At 34.4% G+C, this 16,228-nt stretch overlaps 3 protein-coding genes and 1 non-coding gene across 7 annotated transcripts; all 4 read right to left on the bottom strand.

Annotated features, from left to right (window-relative positions):
* Nucleotides 1-274: 274 nt before the first annotated feature.
* LOC103494739 (putative protease Do-like 14) lies at nt 275-4,541 on the bottom strand. Its single transcript, XM_008456080.3, has 11 exons — nt 4,304-4,541; nt 4,101-4,197; nt 3,866-3,976; nt 3,647-3,775; nt 3,435-3,562; nt 2,788-2,999; nt 2,605-2,686; nt 2,343-2,485; nt 1,131-1,251; nt 880-972; nt 275-510 (listed from the first exon to the last, which is right to left on the bottom strand). Exons 1-11 carry the CDS (start codon nt 4,316-4,318, stop codon nt 394-396), a joined length of 1,248 nt encoding a protein of 415 aa, XP_008454302.2. The 5' UTR covers nt 4,319-4,541; the 3' UTR covers nt 275-393.
* A 147-nt stretch (nt 4,542-4,688) lies between these two features.
* On the bottom strand, nt 4,689-5,448 carry LOC103494731 (probable histone H2A.5). Its single transcript, XM_008456070.3, has 2 exons — nt 5,191-5,448; nt 4,689-5,094 (listed from the first exon to the last, which is right to left on the bottom strand). Exons 1-2 carry the CDS (start codon nt 5,380-5,382, stop codon nt 4,861-4,863), a joined length of 426 nt encoding a protein of 141 aa, XP_008454292.1. The 5' UTR covers nt 5,383-5,448; the 3' UTR covers nt 4,689-4,860.
* Nucleotides 5,449-7,325: 1,877 nt separating this feature from the next.
* TRNAG-CCC (transfer RNA glycine (anticodon CCC)) lies at nt 7,326-7,396 on the bottom strand. Its single transcript has one exon. It is a non-coding gene; the product is annotated as a tRNA-Gly (tRNA).
* A 1,079-nt stretch (nt 7,397-8,475) lies between these two features.
* Nucleotides 8,476-15,682, bottom strand: LOC103494714 (ATP-dependent DNA helicase Q-like SIM). Of its 4 annotated transcripts, none has more exons than XM_008456039.3 (16): nt 15,476-15,681; nt 14,706-15,189; nt 14,378-14,597; nt 14,170-14,280; nt 13,672-13,861; nt 13,068-13,407; nt 12,713-12,933; nt 12,251-12,307; nt 11,342-11,422; nt 11,050-11,113; nt 10,403-10,502; nt 10,236-10,319; nt 9,963-10,047; nt 9,576-9,683; nt 9,358-9,450; nt 8,476-8,900 (listed from the first exon to the last, which is right to left on the bottom strand). In XM_008456039.3, the coding sequence occupies exons 2-16, from the start codon at nt 15,088-15,090 to the stop codon at nt 8,565-8,567; spliced, it is 2,475 nt and encodes an 824-aa protein (XP_008454261.2). In that variant the 5' UTR covers nt 15,091-15,189; nt 15,476-15,681; the 3' UTR covers nt 8,476-8,564. The 4 variants fall into 4 exon arrangements, 3 of the variants coding, with proteins under 3 accessions (XP_008454261.2, XP_008454270.2, XP_050940644.1); XM_008456048.3 differs by having other exon boundaries at nt 14,706-15,131; XM_051084687.1 differs by having other exon boundaries at nt 14,706-15,120.
* Between the last annotated feature and the right edge of the window lie 546 nt (nt 15,683-16,228).

Raw genomic sequence — 16,228 nt, 5'->3', positions numbered from 1 at the left:
ATTTCGAAAACCAAATAGTTACCCTACCCGATCTTAGATTCTTACTTTGTAGTTTTATAAGGTCGAAAATTTTGAACTTGTTTCTTTTTCTGTCTTTTTTTTGTAGTGTAAGACTACATAGTCTCGAGTTTGATTTATCCAACTTAAAAGACTAAGTATAATCTCGAGTTGAGTTTGTCCAACTTAGTATTATAGGGTTTGGATATTTCAGAAGGAAAAAAAGAACAAGAACAAAACTTATCTCTCCCAACGGTGTTGTAATCAAGATTTGAAGTGATCTAAAAAGTTTCCGTAGCTAATAATCTATTCATTGATATCTTCATATTATTGAAGTGAGATAGAACATGATATATGAAAGAAAACTTGATTTTTTTTAAAAAATAAAAATAAAAATCACATGTCTGGATTGGACTCCTCAGGAAGAACAGTTAAGGTAATGATAGTATTAAGTGATCTTTTCACAACTGCATTCAGTGGAACCCCAACTCTGTCTCCCATAATTTCAATGATCTGCCACAAAATCAGTACTTAGCTTTAGGGATAATCACATAATTCAAAATGGTTAAAGAGAAACCAACACTAAATCTACCAACTATATCGTTCTGTATATTTACCAAGAAATTTAGGAGGAAATGTGTTTGTATATAAGTCTAATTTTCATAAATAAAAAAATCAAATTGTTATCAAGGGGTTTAAACTTTAGAACTCTCTCTGTCCTTGTTTATTTACTGGAAGCAAACGATGAAAGGCCTTTTTCCTCAAAATAAAGACTTAAGAAACCAAAGTTGCTTCAAGAGGAAGCAAAAAATGAAACATTTCTAACCAAAGATTCCACGAGAAAATGATATATAAGAATTACAAATGAAAGTCAAAGTATACCTCTTTGATACTTGTAACAGGTTGCTTATCGAGCTCAATGACTACATCGCCAGGACGAAATCCAGCACGACTAGCAGGGGATCCTGGAGTTACCTATTGAACCATTTGACAATAATCGATTTGTTCATGCTAAATTTATGCAACAAAACATCTAAAAGATAGCAACTATATCTGATGATGAATAGAAGAAGAAGAAAAAAAGGAATGTAATGCAGCAAAAATAACATCGGTAGATCGGATGGTACGGTTACCATAGCTACAAGAACTCCTTTGGTAACATCTGGAAACGTTCCATCTCTTTCTTTCAGTTGTTCAATTATCATTTTATTGAGATCAATCATTTTCAATCCGAGCCAAGGCCTAATTACTCGTCTGCAAGAATAATAATTACCATCTATAAGAAAATAATCAATGAAAAGGCTAAGCATTTTCTGAATCCTATAGACTAAAAGTACCAATTATCTCAAGGATTTTCAGTCAGGTGAAAGATTGTGCACAGTTCAAGAACAAAATCAACCCATTTTCAGTTCCCAGAAGCATCAAAATGCATCAAACCTAAAATTGCTCCCAGAAGATAAAGATGTATGTGTATGTTTAAAAAGGCAGTGCGCTGTTACACTCGACACCGACATATTTAATCGATGGATGAACTATATCAACATTACTATTATATAAAATTTTCAATATCAAAGACCTCCATAAAATAATTTAAAACATCATGGATGTTACTTTATGAATGAGCAAAAAATTTTCATTTGCTCGGATAAGTTATGAACTGTTTAGATGGTAAAACTGAAGTTTCCAATTCAAGTATAAAGGCATCAAAAAAGAACGTGCTGACTATATATGAGTCCCCACAATTGTAACTAATCAATTTAAACATCAGAAATTGGCTTCCCAAGGAAAAAAGGACAACATAGGTTGACCATTTAAAACAAGCCATAGTAATGGAAAAGAAAAGCAATGTGTTAGGATACCAACCAAACAAGAGATACCCAAGAACAATCAAGTATGGAAAATATATTCAATATAAGTTATAATATCACAAGAACAAGTAACCCCTAGCCTTTCGAGAGGGATAGACGCTACAAAATTCCCACTCAAGGGAATCCGACTACAAAATTCTTCATATCTTGCTCTCCACCCAACCCTCTAATCATAACAAAAACCCTAACCACCGCGTTAACTAATTGCTAACATGCCCCTTCTAATAACAATACTAATATTCTCCTAATATCCCCATTTAACTCTAACTAGGTCCCTTACACAATGATGTAAAAATAAAATGAAACTTTTAAATAAGGAGCAAGGTGTGACTAGAAATTATGACAACTTCATTAGACCAACCCCCCAATTGAACGGAAGAGAAAAGAACAATAAAGATAAAAACACACAAATAGAGACTATCAGCGTATTCAAGAATCCAATCTACTGGCAATATAAATAGTCTAAAATTGTTGTACCCTCTTTTCTTGAATTGCTCTGTAATTTTGGAAACTGAATCAATTGGTACAGCAAAACTTAACCCAACAGCATCATCGACTTTCATAATATTTACACCGACAACTTCTCCATCAACATTAACCAGAGGGCCCCCAGAATTTCCCTACATGACAAATACTCATTAAACGATGCCAATTGTTTGTATATAGTACAGACCAATGAATAACCAACAAGCTTCTACCACAAAGCACGAAATGAGGAAAAGAAGAATATGTTAAATACCACATTAATTGCACAATCTGTTTGTAGATATTCCCTTCGCATTCCACCGAGACCCAAATCACTACTCTTACGATCAACACAGCTGGTCAACAGAGGAGAAGTAGACCACCAAATATATATAGTTAATGCTCAGCGCTTCACACTAAAAAACCTGCATAAACTCTAATCTGGTCTATTGACAACCTTACTATACCAGCTGTGACAGTATTCTGAAGGGAAAGTGGACATCCAATTGCTAGAACCCAATCCCCAGGCCGGAGCTTGCTTGAAGAACCAAGTTTTGCCATGGGAAGAGGAGTTTTAGAATTGATTTTCACAATGGCAATATCAGAGTGAAAATCAGCATTCATTACTGTCCCTTCAAATGTCCGACCATCTTGTAAAGTAACCTCCACCTATATAATTTTGTTACGCAAATGAAATTAACAAATAAATAATGAAAGAATAACAAACCAATTCGTCAGTTTAAGCACCCGAAAGTTTTAAGAAAAGCATAGAAACTTAATTCATCCAAATATGAATCTTGAAAAGAGCTGTATAACATAGTCCTAGGTTATTGAGAGTTTGAAGAGCTAGGACATTTGCCATCGGTCCATCAGAGTATGAGTGTCAAACATAATTGTAAACAACGCAAAATAATAAACTAACATGAAACTATTGTGCCAATCAGATCTTGACCATGGGAGCAAATTAATCTAATAATCAAGAATTAGCAACAAAAAAATGTATTCATTCATACTTCAACATATCACATAAAACAAGATGGGATCTCTAATTGTATCCACGTTAAGTTCATATAAGAAAATAAACGAGCTGATAAATATACTTGCCTTTCCTTTAGATGCAGCTCGTGGACCATGAAAATCAGTCACAACATGTGCACATGTTAAAATTGTGCCATCCTTGTCAATAATCGTTCCAGATCCCACGCTTTTAGCCGAAGCAATTCCATAAATACCTAAGAAAACAAAATCTTACAACATTTTGTTCTCACCAACCCCAAGTAAGAAGAATAGAAAATTACCAATACCAAATCAAGTACCACGAGAAACAGATATATTCACAACAGCAGGGCCAACATCTGCTGCAGCATTTGCAATTGTATCTCTACCCAAACATGGAGCTTCCTTCTTTTCACCAGGACTGACTCTTGAAGAACATAACGAAATATCTACAATTTCACACAACATCCCATTTCAAATTAAAGCAGAAACCATATACAGAAAACTTGCCTAGAATCAAGACAGTCAGATAGACAGACCCAATAGCTGATGATCGAACGAGCCAAGAAGACGAGCACGGTGTGTAGTCTGCCATGGAAGAAACAGTGGATCACTCCACGCAGCAGGAATTGACAACACAATAGAGGGTTCTTCAATGAAGAAACATGCAGAATACTTTAAAGAATAAGCAAAACAAATGAACAGACATTTTCAAGATTTACATTCATCTACACCAAATTTTTTTATAACCATTAAAAGAGCTCAAGAACTCACTAGAATCTACATCACTTCTAGCATACAAGTAATAAGAAGCAGCAGCAGCAACTGCGGCGATCCGTCTGGACGTGTTGTGTGAACTCGAAACATTTCTCTGTATAAATCAAATACGCCGATGAGTACGAATCCATAAACACGAACTTTAAAAAGAAAATTTTTTTTACGATTGAAAATACAAGAGTAAATAAGATAAATAATACCAGAAATGGAATCATCTGGCAATGTATTTTGATCGAAATTTCTCTCTTAATCTTAATCTACGTTCCTCTTCCTTAAAACCCCCGCCTCGCCTGAACCCTTACACTCCGGTATAATTCCGACAAGGAAGACGAACAATATTGGGCCCCGATTCAGATTCGGCCCATGGGCTTAAGAGTTCCATCGAATCTCATGGCCCACAAAAACATACCAATTCATCATTTCTATTGATTGTTTTAAACGATCGCTGAATTTATATTCATCGTTCATTATTTCCAAACTGTGTAGTCAAATTTCAATTGGTTATTCAGTGGATTGGAAATCCATGATAATTACACTCAGAACTTTAAGAAATTTGAGATTAAAAACAAAAGGAGGAGACAGAAGAACCAGTAAACGATAAGATTTCCATTAGACATTGTGAAATGGATACGTACATCATACGCAAACCAGAGATCAAAACCATCGGTTAATCTAAGAAACTAAGGATTCAAGGAGAATTCTAATTTATACAAAAGAGAAAAAAAGTTTAAATCATTCTCGGAAATCTATACTTAATTTAAGCCTTCTTTGGTGATTTCTGAGCCTTTTCAGCAGTGGGAGTGGAATTCGACGCTGTCTTCTTGGGAAGCAGAACCGGATTGATGTTCGGGAGAACTCCACCGCTTGCAATGGTGACTCCTTGAAGCAATTTACCAAGCTCCTCATCGTTCCTCACAGCCAAAAGAACATGCCTGGGGTTTATCCTGTTCTTCTTGTTATCACGCGCTGCATTCCCAGCCAATTCCAAGACCTACATTACGAAACATCACAAATCTCAGAAATCGGAAACATATTGCATAATGAGAGTTCGAATGAACATTGAATCGGATCTCGATTGAATAATTACCTCAGCAGCGAGATATTCGAGGACGGCAGCAAGGTAGATCGGGGCACCAGCGGCAGTGCGCTTAGCGTATCGGCCTTTCTTAAGGTACCGACCGATTCTACCGACGGGGAATTGGAGTCCGGCTTTGACGGACTTGGAGACCTTAGTTCTATCGCCGCCCTTTCTTCCTCCTGCACCCTTGGTTCCTTCCATTGTAAAATTCTTGGAATCTGGAACGATAATTTACTTGGGATTTTACTGACGATTGTGATGGCGGAAATGAACTGCATGATGAATATATAGGGACTGTGATGGCGGGATGGTTGTTTGGTTCGAAAAGGGATCGGACGGTCGTATCTGTCACACGTTGGCAATCTGTGTGTTTCGACTGGGCGGATTGGATTGGAGGTTTGCAATGAGGATTTGACGTAGGAGTTGTGCATTTTGTCTTATTTGATCTGACGGCTGATGTTCGTGCCATGCTGGCAATCCCGGGCATGGGGAAGTCCGTGGGTTTGATATAAACCCACCCGGATAGCCAAATTTTCAAGGTTAATGAAAATACTATTAACATGATTTCTTTTTCCTTACAAAACATTAAACACAATTGATTTAGGATTATCAATGAATTTGTTGTTCCATTTCTCGATCTCTAAGTGTAGAAAGAAAATGAGAAAGATCGACAAAAATATTGAATTTTCCCTGATTACGTAGATATGATGCTTGAAATGTTCTTGAGTTTACTTATTAATCGTCTATGATTGTGTTATAAACACTTTTCCTCTTTTCCATGGAACAGACTCTAATTTGGTGTATTTGTCGTTGGTCGATTCCCTATTCTAACATCTTCTCCTACTTCTATTGGTTTAAACTTTTCACTCATTTTGATGTCACAATCTTTGTGCTCATTATTTCTACATTATAGCAATAGCTCACAATTTTTTTGTTATTGAGAAACACACCTTCTTAATTTGGCCATATTCAGTGCATAATGAACTTAGTTGAGTCTCTTAATTATTGGGTTGTCTCTTCTAAGCTTTCTAATATTCCAGTTGTTCCTTAAAGTCCACATTGTTTGATTTTGCCCATAATCGCAATTCTTTCAAGGTAAATTCCAAATTTGAAAAATTTAGGTGGTGAGGTGGGGACCGAGGGCATTGTTTTTTGGTTCAAAGGGGACGTTTGTGTTGGTCATAAAGAGACGTTCTCTTTTAACGGTGTTTGTTGAGCTTGCTAAGATTTTTGCTTTGTTTGTCCCCATGCAGTAAAGGCCCAATAGTGAACGAAGTATTAAAGTACAAAATGCTCGTGTTCTAAATTCAATCACCCGAGCAAAACTACAGCCGAGGTAATAGTTATATTTGTGGGACATCTCAAGAAGTATTGTTGTGGTATGAAGATCTTTTCAAAACTCTTAAAGCCAATGTTCCACAATTTTGGGCTAAAACTAGTTTGCAAATCATTTGAAACCTCTAGATGAAAAATTTTAGACACGAGAATGAGGATTAGGTGTTCACTGATCATGTATGTGATATCTATCATTATGGTTCTATTCACGTTTTTTTATTTGTTTGCACATGCCTTGGTTGTCAATGTTTAAAGATACAAATCTCAACAATCTCGCTTTAAGACATTCCTCTATGTGGGAGACTCATGCTCTCTACTCCAATTTGATTTATCCTTAATTTATACCGAAAAAATATACTTTTTGGTGTATAATAGGTTTCTAACTCGTGTTCTACTAGAGACGACAAATGTTATATAAATTTCCAAAAATATAAAACATGGTAGGAACTCATCATACACAAAATAAAATATTTACGAATTGCTTAAACATAACAATTGAACCATATTTTAATTCAAAAAATCATATAAAAATATTTAAAAAAAAAAATAAAAATGAACATAATTCAATTAATATACGAACATGAAAAAAAAGATCGGAAAATGTGATTCAAATCTCATTTATTAATAATTTACTAGTTAGAGGGTAAAAAAAAAGGATAGAAATAAAATACACAACTTTAAGACGAATTATGAAACTTTAAGACACGTCATATAATAATGATAGTAATATAAAGTAGAGAGTATTTAAAAATAGCTAAAGTATGTTAACAAAAAATAAAAAAAAGAAAGAAAAGGCATAAATCAGACAATGCGCATCCGGGGAATCGAACCCCGGTCAGTACCGTGGGAGGGTACTATGATACCACTACACTAGATGCGCTGTTGATGTTTATGCAGATAAAAAAGAACCCTTTATACTCAAATATATTAATTTTACGAAATAAATAACCATACTTCATATAATTTTTGGATTAATTAATGAAAAGAATTAAAGGCAATTGTGTTAAATGACAAAACTCTTAAAAATGTTTGTTTTTTAAATATATAAAGAATTCTAGCTGTATATAAGTATCTATCAATATCTTAAAATTTTTTTTATCAATGATAGATTATAGTAATCTATTAGTTTTATCACCAATATACAATCATATTTTACTATACTTATAAATAGGTTGGTTTTTTTTTTTTTTTATATTTGAAAGCAACTCAACGATTATTAAAAGCATACAAGAAAAAAGAAAGGATAGTTTTAATTGGGTAATTAATTGTAGATTCATTTTCAAATATAGTATAGTAAACCAAAATGTCGATAGAAGTCTATTAATGTCAACTATTGACAAAATATAACATTTTGCTGTAATTTATAAATATTTGCAATCGTTTTGTTATTTACAATAATTTTGGGTACTATTGAAAATATTTTTTATTTTCTAAAAAAGTTTGAACATTTTAAGAATGGTATAATAATATCTTTATATATGTGTGAAGAGAGAGAAGATGAAATAATCTAAATTAGTAATATGTATTTAATTCAACTCTTAAGAATACAGTAATATGGTTGAAGTAATATCCATTGTCCTCAAAATATTTGTTGAAAAATGAGTAACAAATTCGTTTGTTGAAGAGACGCATGATTATCGCAAGAAAAAAGTTCGGGTAAAAAAACTCATTAAAAAGAGTTTAAAATATACTTGAAAAACTATTTTGTGTAGTTATGATTTCATTTTTTTACGAAGTGACTTATTTCTCAAATAAAATACTTGACCTTAACTATCCTTTTAACTTTTGGTCAAATATCCTCTTGCATCACGACAAACAGCAAAAAATAAGAATCATTTTTCCGAAATAGTTTCCAACTAGCTCGTTTCAATAAAGAAAATGTAATGTTCATCTATTTGGCTCACTTTCACTCCTTAAATCCCCCTTTTCATTTAACTAATGAAGTAAAGCTAAAAAAAATAGCCAATAATCACTCATTTTGATAGAATTCATATCAAAGGATAAATATCTCTTGAAGATTATGAACATGGAGACCGAAAATTTTGAACTTACAAATTCTTTGTCGACAATTTAGCAGTTAATCTACCTCGAACCGTTTTCAAATCAAAATTGTGTTTACTAGATTTCCTTTTTCTTGGCTTCCGTGACCGTGACCGTGGTCCTTGTGACTTGTCAACAAAATGTCTCCGACGTTTGAGTCGTTCACGACGTATGGCGGGATCAGCCCAGCCTTTGCCCCATTCCGAGAAGGAAGAGAAGGATTTAGGTTTGGCCAGAGAGAGAAGCATGTCTGATTCAGGGTAAACGTTGAACGTTTGGTCACTTCTTGATAGAAACTCCAATCCCAACTTGGTAAGCTCAGGGAATTTTATCTGAACATGGATCTGTACAAAAATTCATGCTTAGAATGTGCATGAAAATAGCAGGAAACAAGTAAAAAAGAGCAAATATGAGGATATCATATTGATGATTAGCATTCACACGTTATGTTGAGGTCGAAGGTTCAGATTCTCCTATCTCTTTATACTAAAATGATGGCAAAACGTTTAGAGATAAAAGGAGTGAAATAATTTTTTATATGATAATTAATACAACCATGTAATGGTGTATTTGGGGTTTAATTTAAAAGATAAGTTAGTTTAGGAAAAATTAGAGCACCCATTCAAAAACTTATTTTAAACCACTTTCATCAAAACAGTTTGAATAAAAATTAATTTTTTTTGAAAAAAATCTTCAATCAATTAAAACGGACCTAAATAATGCCTATAGACACATGTATTTAAAGCACAAGACGAGAATTATTCTTAACTGAACAAAAATTACAATTGTTGATTCCAATACCTTGTTATCTCCTTCTTTCAAATAACCTTTGCATTCCAGGATTCTTGCAAGACCTCGCCACCAGAGGATATCAGTTGCTGCAAATTTGAGGGTCTGCATAGTGCACACCCGTTTAATGTAAATTATCAAACTGGCATCAATTTGGAATCTTGAAGAGCAGTTTAACATTTAATATTGCAAACCAAACATAAAAATGCAAACAGGGTAACTAGCATCACCTGCTCTCTTACTTTGCTGACAAAGAACCTCAAATTTGATTTCTCCCTGAATCTCTGTTTGACATCGCTGTATGAGAAATCATCGTACGACGCTTCCTCTAAATATTGCTGTACGTGCAATCGAACACCAGCTTATTATGAGTATATTTGGAAACAGTATAATGAGATTGTGAAATCATCCAATGTCTTGTATGGAACTTCTCGAACACAAAAAAACAAAGATTAAACTGCAAACCATAAGTTTCAGAACTATATACATACGTAGAGTTTGAAAAACAAAAAGAGAGAGAAGTTGGACAAAACCACAATCAGCAAACAGCAAACTAAATAATATATATATGTATATATCAAAGTATAAGATATATACGTATATATCAAAATACTTACATATGCAGCAATGGCCTGCATTAATATATCTGATTCCTCCTTCAAATTCTGCATATTTGGAGGTCCCTTCACACAAACATCACACCTACAAAAAACTTCCATCAACGAATGTGGGAGAAGTAAAGTCTCGTCAAGTTGCATGTGTATGACTTATGAGATGTTACAATGGGTTGTTTTAGCAAATATATTTACGAAGAAAAAACCAAACTTTGAACAGTTTTATCCAGAAAGTAAACTGGAACTGACTTTAAAGTTGAAAGAAGTGTTGCATACATTAGACACTTCTCGCGATCAAAAATTTCACCAAAGTACTCCACTAGCTTCTGTGCTCGACAATTTGAAGTGTTCATCCCGTATCTGCGTGGATGTGAAAAATAGAATCACCTCTGATCAAATACCAATTTTGGGGTGAAAGTAAAACTGCAAAGAGAAGTACATACCTGAAGCAATCAGATAACATTCTATTTGCTTGATTAGTTTGTTCTTCACTTCTTCGACTTGGCAAAAGGGATGGTATTCTTGTCAGATTTGCATATAGAACTGTATTACAGAGGGGGGAGATGTCAAAAGATTGTCCCAAGTTAGTGGAACTGTATTAAGCCTAAGTATTACGTAGTAGTATCACAATAGTCAGAAAAATCCATCGGCATAGGCAGTATCCAAATCAAGAAACAGTAGCGAGATAAAACCAAATAAAATAAAAAAGAAGTCCCAAAAGGAACTATCACGTGATGGAAAATAGAATTCTTAAGAAGCCACAATTTCCACACACCTTTGCACCTTGTATTAGCAAGCTAATAATATATTGAATAAATCAAAATATTACGATATTTGTTTCTAAACTAATTCTCGATGGTCTCCTTCCATGGTTGGAGGATCAAATTTTACTTTAATAAGTGAACACAAACTATAAACATTGTTACAGGATGGTTTAAGGATATAAATAAAGACCCGTGGAATCCTTCTAATGCATGTAATGTCATGACACATACTAATCCCAAAAAACTAAAGTTTAGAAATCGAGATCAATTATTTCTTGCTTTAATCTAAACAGTTGAGAATAGTTTCAAAATGTTAATGAACTTACTGCAATCTGCCAATTTTCCATCCCTTCCGGCACGACCAGCTTCTTGATAATAAGCTTCCAAACTCTAAAACAAAAGCAGTAGTTAAAAAGTCTTGTAAGATAACAAGTGGCAATAATATGACCCAGAAAAGGTCAGATTAGAATGCTTGCACGAATTTGGCTAGGCAGACCACAGTTAGATACCTGTGTGCAAACAAACTAATTACAAAAGTTTTCTGCTTTTTGAACAGCAAAAATAAGCATGCTAACAAAGAATTATTATATCTAGTACATTTGTAAATTGAGTGCTCACCTGTGGCCAACCGTAGTGAATAATTCTTCGGACGTTTGACTTGTCAATCCCCATTCCAAATGCTATTGTTGCAACTACAACCTAGAGAATAGAGAAGATGTCAACAAATAGTAAAAAAAAAAAATTCCTTAAAAAAACAAAATAAAATCTCTAGTGAATTCATAAAGTACCAAACTTTCAAAGAACTGGAATGCAGATGTTGTGTTGCTAAGAAATTAAATTGGAGACTTAACTTCATTTTAATAACAAATGAATGGGAAAAAAATAAAATTCCTTAGCGAATAGCTCCCCAATCAATATTTGTTTTGATGACACAACATTCCAAAAAGAATATATACACACACACACATACTCATTCCTATTAATATAATTGAACGGAAATTATGTAAGATCGCCAGCTTTGGTTAAACTGCTAAAAGACTGATCAAAATCTGGAAATAGTAAGGTTTAAAAGATGATTCATATCCCAAGTTATGTACAAGGTCAAATCTAAAGAAAAATTATAACAGCTCCAGTTTTGGTGAACATTGAGTCACTGTAAATGATCAGTTTATCACTAAGGTCCTCAATCCAAAGATCTCTCCCTTTCTACAGGAAGGGGGTATTAGCCAATTAGGCTATGCAGGATTTCTCTTGTAATGTACAAATGACAGTACTCCAAAGAAAAATGCAGAGGGGTTAGAACACATACAGTATAATCTCAACTATGTTCTTATTAGAAGAAGCTAACCATAAACCTACTGATCACTTTGAGAAATGTTTGTAATTCGCACATAGTGGAAATGTGCCCACTTAACCTATCTGCCATATGCTTAAATCGGAAGATAGAGCTCTAAATAATTGCTTGCTTATTTCAATTCAGGAAAATAAAATGAAATGTTAACAAAATTTGAGAGGAAAAGAACAGACCTCTACGTTATTCTCGTGAAAATCCTTGTGAACCATCCTTAAATGAGATTTTGGAAGCTGGAAAGAAAAAGAAAATTGCATTTAATTTTATTCTGAGACCTGTAGGCAGCTCAAAGAAAGAGAATATTTTAATACAGTATTATCAAATTTTTGCATGTAAAATAAAGTAAGAGAATATAAGCATTCCATAGTTAATACTTGGCAAGAACTAAAGGCGAGGGAGTACTATGTCACACATAAAAACGAATAGTTAGCGATGCATGAAAATTTTTCTACTTCAAAGATAAAAGGCATCTAAAGCACTTTCAAACCCTGGTATGAATGTGAAGAAAGTCTGAAAAAAAAGAGATGAAACTAAAATAAACAAACTTTTAATCGCATGATGTGCAGTAGGTGGACCACAAAAATAAAATCATCAACTTGACAGATTCATAAACCTGGCACCATGTATTAGGAACAAACCGATGCATTGTAAGCGGCAGCCTTCACACCAGATTGACAAAGAAACTTTGAGATGCTTAAAGTTTCTTTTCTAGTAGGAACATAGATAATAGTTGGCCCTTGATCCAAACTCTCTTGACTACTTTTTTGTTTTTCATCTGCTTTATCCAGCAGATTAATCTTCTCCGTGTCTACATCAGTGTCCTCGCAAACTAATTGCCCACAAAACTCCCCATATGCAACTGCACAAGGTGAAAAAATCAGTTTACAAATTAAGTATTTTTTGTTTGTTTTGAAGCTCATACATGATCACGCACTCATTGCTACAGGCTTCTAAAGTTCAGAATAATGGCAAGCATTTAAATAATGTCAGTACCATCCCAATCATCTACACTCTGAAAGACATCAACCTCGTTTTCCAAGTATTCAACAGACATTGTCCTTTCTTTTGAGGGGCTTGGTAAACACTCTTCTGAAGAATCTACCTCATCATCTTTATCTGAGTAAGAATCATCAGAGTCCTCTAAGTGATTTGGAGAGATTTTGTCTGCCTCATATAAGCCACCGTCAGTTGAGCAATCTAATACACTGTCTGATTTGTGAGAGATAATAGTTTGTTTCTTGTTCCCCAATCCTCTATTTCCAGCATACACGTCTATAAGGTTGCTGAAATCCTTCCTATATGAGGATGGTGAAGATGTTCTACTATGTTTTACCTGAGAAGATGAATAATAAGATTTGACCATGGGAACAAGAATGAGAAGAAGGATTTAAAGTTTGACCGTAATGTGTGATGTACATTAAACAACGCATAAACAAAAGTCAGTAAGATATCAATTACTTAAAGAAAATAAAAGACCAAAAGAATAGGAAACCCAAGTTTTCTTTACTTGGGGGAAAAACAAAAAAGGGCTTACAGATTAATTGCTGTTTGAATGAAAAAATGGATAAGTTTCTAAAAAAGGAAATATGGTACTCACAGAGAAGCGAAGATTAGGTCTAAAAAATGAAGTTAGAATGATCTTTGTTTCCTTCGACATACATAATGACTTTAAAATGTCTTCTCGAACTTGAACTGTGGCAGTTGCAGTCAACGCCATCAAAGGCACGTTATATTTCGAAAAATTTAGAGTTGAGGAGCTGAAATTCTCTCGCAAAATTGACAAGCGCCTGCAATTTTGAGGCGATGAAAATAAGAAGTTGTAAAAGCTCATCCACAGTAGTGTGTTAAAAAGAAATGGGTTCATAAATTGAAAAATCAGTAGAGAGGAACTTATAACTCCAAATTTCATCCGTCATTTTAGAATCTCTTCTAGTCATTTACTGTAAGGTTGGTAAATATAAAACAGACCCACATTGTGCAATTAAGACTTTTTGTCAGTGCAAGATAAACATTATCCAGGAGATCTAAATGGATGAAAAACAATAAATGGAAAGGGAAAAAAAAAAACAGTTATCCAGTCCGGGAAGAAAAGAACCTGTAGTCAGGCCGAAAATCATGGCCCCATTTAGAAACACAGTGTACTTCATCAATTGCAAACAATGCAATTCCACGAGTTTCAGCCAACTTTTGAAGTGGTTGAATCAATCTGCAAATAATAAGATTAACCTTTCAGCTTTCATTATAATTGCAAGAGAACAAATAATCCCTTCAACATTAGCCATTGACTTTTACGTGGAAAATACCTTAACACTGTCTCTGGGCAAACATAGATGATGCTATATGCACCTCCCATTGCTTTCTTTTCCACGGAACTATCAGTTTGCCCAGATCCAAGAAAGCAGGCAGAAACCCCATGCTTTGCCAGTTTTAAGCATTGATCGTGCATCAAGCTTATCAATGGTGAAATAACAACCACCACCTTGCCTGTCAATAAAGCCGGAATCTGAAAACAGATAGATTTCCCTGAAACAATAATAAAAACAATGCAAGAGAAATTATCCTTCCATCCACTGCAGTTCTAACATGTCGACCACATAAATGTGGAAGAAGAATCTAGGAAGCAAAGTGTACCAGATCCAGTTGCAGCAAGAACCAGACAATCTTGGTGATTTAACCATGCTTCTAGAGCTTCCTTTTGGAACTTCTTCAAGAACGGATAGCCAAAATGCTTTTTCAGAACCCTATTCAATTTCTTCTCCCAGTCTAACAGGGTATCTGGTTCTTGTGGCCCATCAATCAGATGGGAATCAGATTCATTTTGAAGGACGCATCTTTGACGTTCCTGAGTATCTTCCACGGGATAACGGGACACTTCTGGTTCAGAAAATGGAACAACTGGTTCAGCTTCAGTCCTACTTCGTTTACCTCTGTTGGTAAGAGAAAAGTGATCCAGAATGGTAGACTGTCGCATTGGAACCAACCGAGGCTGAGCTCTCTTTCCGCTTTGCTGAAGCATGGTGGGGATTTCCTTCCCCGTATTTCTCTCCTACAATCCAGCTGAAGACGTGGTATGATATAGTTGCAACATGTAAACTTTATTAAATCCAGCGCAAGACTGCAAAACATTCCTTTCATTGGCAATCTACAACAGCAACCAAAAAAATCGACTGCCCAACAAAACGCTACAAATAAAGCATCCTAATCGGCAGTAACTATACAATTATCATACAATCACTAATGCAATCATTTGAAACAATTCGAAAAAACCCCATATAAACCTAATTCTGTTTTGACAAGCAATCAGATTCATCAAACGTTTCTATCAAACATGACGATTAAAACAAACGCTTGTCGAATGCAGTTAAAAATGGCAAGAACATTGAAAGATGCCCGAGATATACCGAAATGTAGCTGATTCGGATGAAATTCTGATGCGGCTTGGAAATTACAATGAAGATTAGCGGATTATGGCGATAGATTGAACCGGAAATTCTCAAGTGTCGGAATTTGAAGCAAATTCGTTCGTTTGTACACTGTGGCGCGCGAAAATTTTAAGTGGGAAAATTTTGGGAGCGTTTCGTAGTTTTGATCCGGCTAACAGTGAAACCTTGACCTCTCTCATTGTTTAAACCGTATGCTACTTTACGGTGTCGTTTTACGACAAAACAATATCCCTCAAAACTAAATCTAAAATACTATTTTATTAATATTTTAAGCCCATCAAATTTAAAGTTTATAATTAATGTTGTTAAAGACATTCAAATTTAGGATCAAAAATGAAAATTTATCTTTTCTTTCTAACACGTGGTTTGATACTTTTTTAACATTTAAACAAATGAACTAAGAAATGTTTAAATTATTGCATATTTAGTGGTATTTTCTCAATCGTGTTTGTTGGGTTTCACGTATATTTTGCATCGTCTTTTGAAGAAGTAATAATCGTTACTTTATGAGAATGACTATGTTGCCGTTTGATTCATGACTCTTCGATGAACGTGTTCTATATTTCATGTGTCTGTGCTACCTACATTCCCATCAACATATTCTATGGTCGACAAATGTTTGCCACGAGTCAAAACTGGTAATTCTATCCAATTTATCCAAATAAAAATCTCCTACGTTCATAAAACTCAACGGACGTGCTTAATTAGTTC

The sequence above is a fragment of the Cucumis melo genome, chromosome 5 (assembly GCF_025177605.1).
Source record: "Cucumis melo cultivar AY chromosome 5, USDA_Cmelo_AY_1.0, whole genome shotgun sequence".
Lineage (NCBI taxonomy): Eukaryota > Viridiplantae > Streptophyta > Magnoliopsida > Cucurbitales > Cucurbitaceae > Cucumis > Cucumis melo.
The sequence above is the reverse complement of the archived record's forward strand: the minus strand, read 5'-3'. Positions and strand labels throughout refer to the sequence as shown.

Coding starts and splice junctions, on each gene's coding strand:
- LOC103494739 (XM_008456080.3), bottom strand. Junction 2,486..2,604: donor CAGATTGTGCAATTAATGTG/GTATTTAACATA, acceptor TTTGTCATGTAG/GGAAATTCTGGGGGCCCTCT. Junction 1,252..2,342: donor GAGCAATTCAAGAAAAGAGG/GTACAACAATTT, acceptor TTATTCTTGCAG/ACGAGTAATTAGGCCTTGGC.
- LOC103494731 (XM_008456070.3), bottom strand. CDS start 5,382: ATGGAAGGAACCAAGGGTGCAGGAGGAAGAAAGGGCGGCGATAGAACT. Junction 5,095..5,190: donor TCGAATATCTCGCTGCTGAG/GTAATTATTCAA, acceptor TTCGTAATGTAG/GTCTTGGAATTGGCTGGGAA.
- LOC103494714 (XM_008456039.3), bottom strand. CDS start 15,090: ATGCTTCAGCAAAGCGGAAAGAGAGCTCAGCCTCGGTTGGTTCCAATG. Junction 13,408..13,671: donor GACCTAATCTTCGCTTCTCT/GTGAGTACCATA, acceptor TCATCTTCTCAG/GTAAAACATAGTAGAACATC. Junction 10,048..10,235: donor GATCGCGAGAAGTGTCTAAT/GTATGCAACACT, acceptor AGTTTTTTGTAG/GTGTGATGTTTGTGTGAAGG.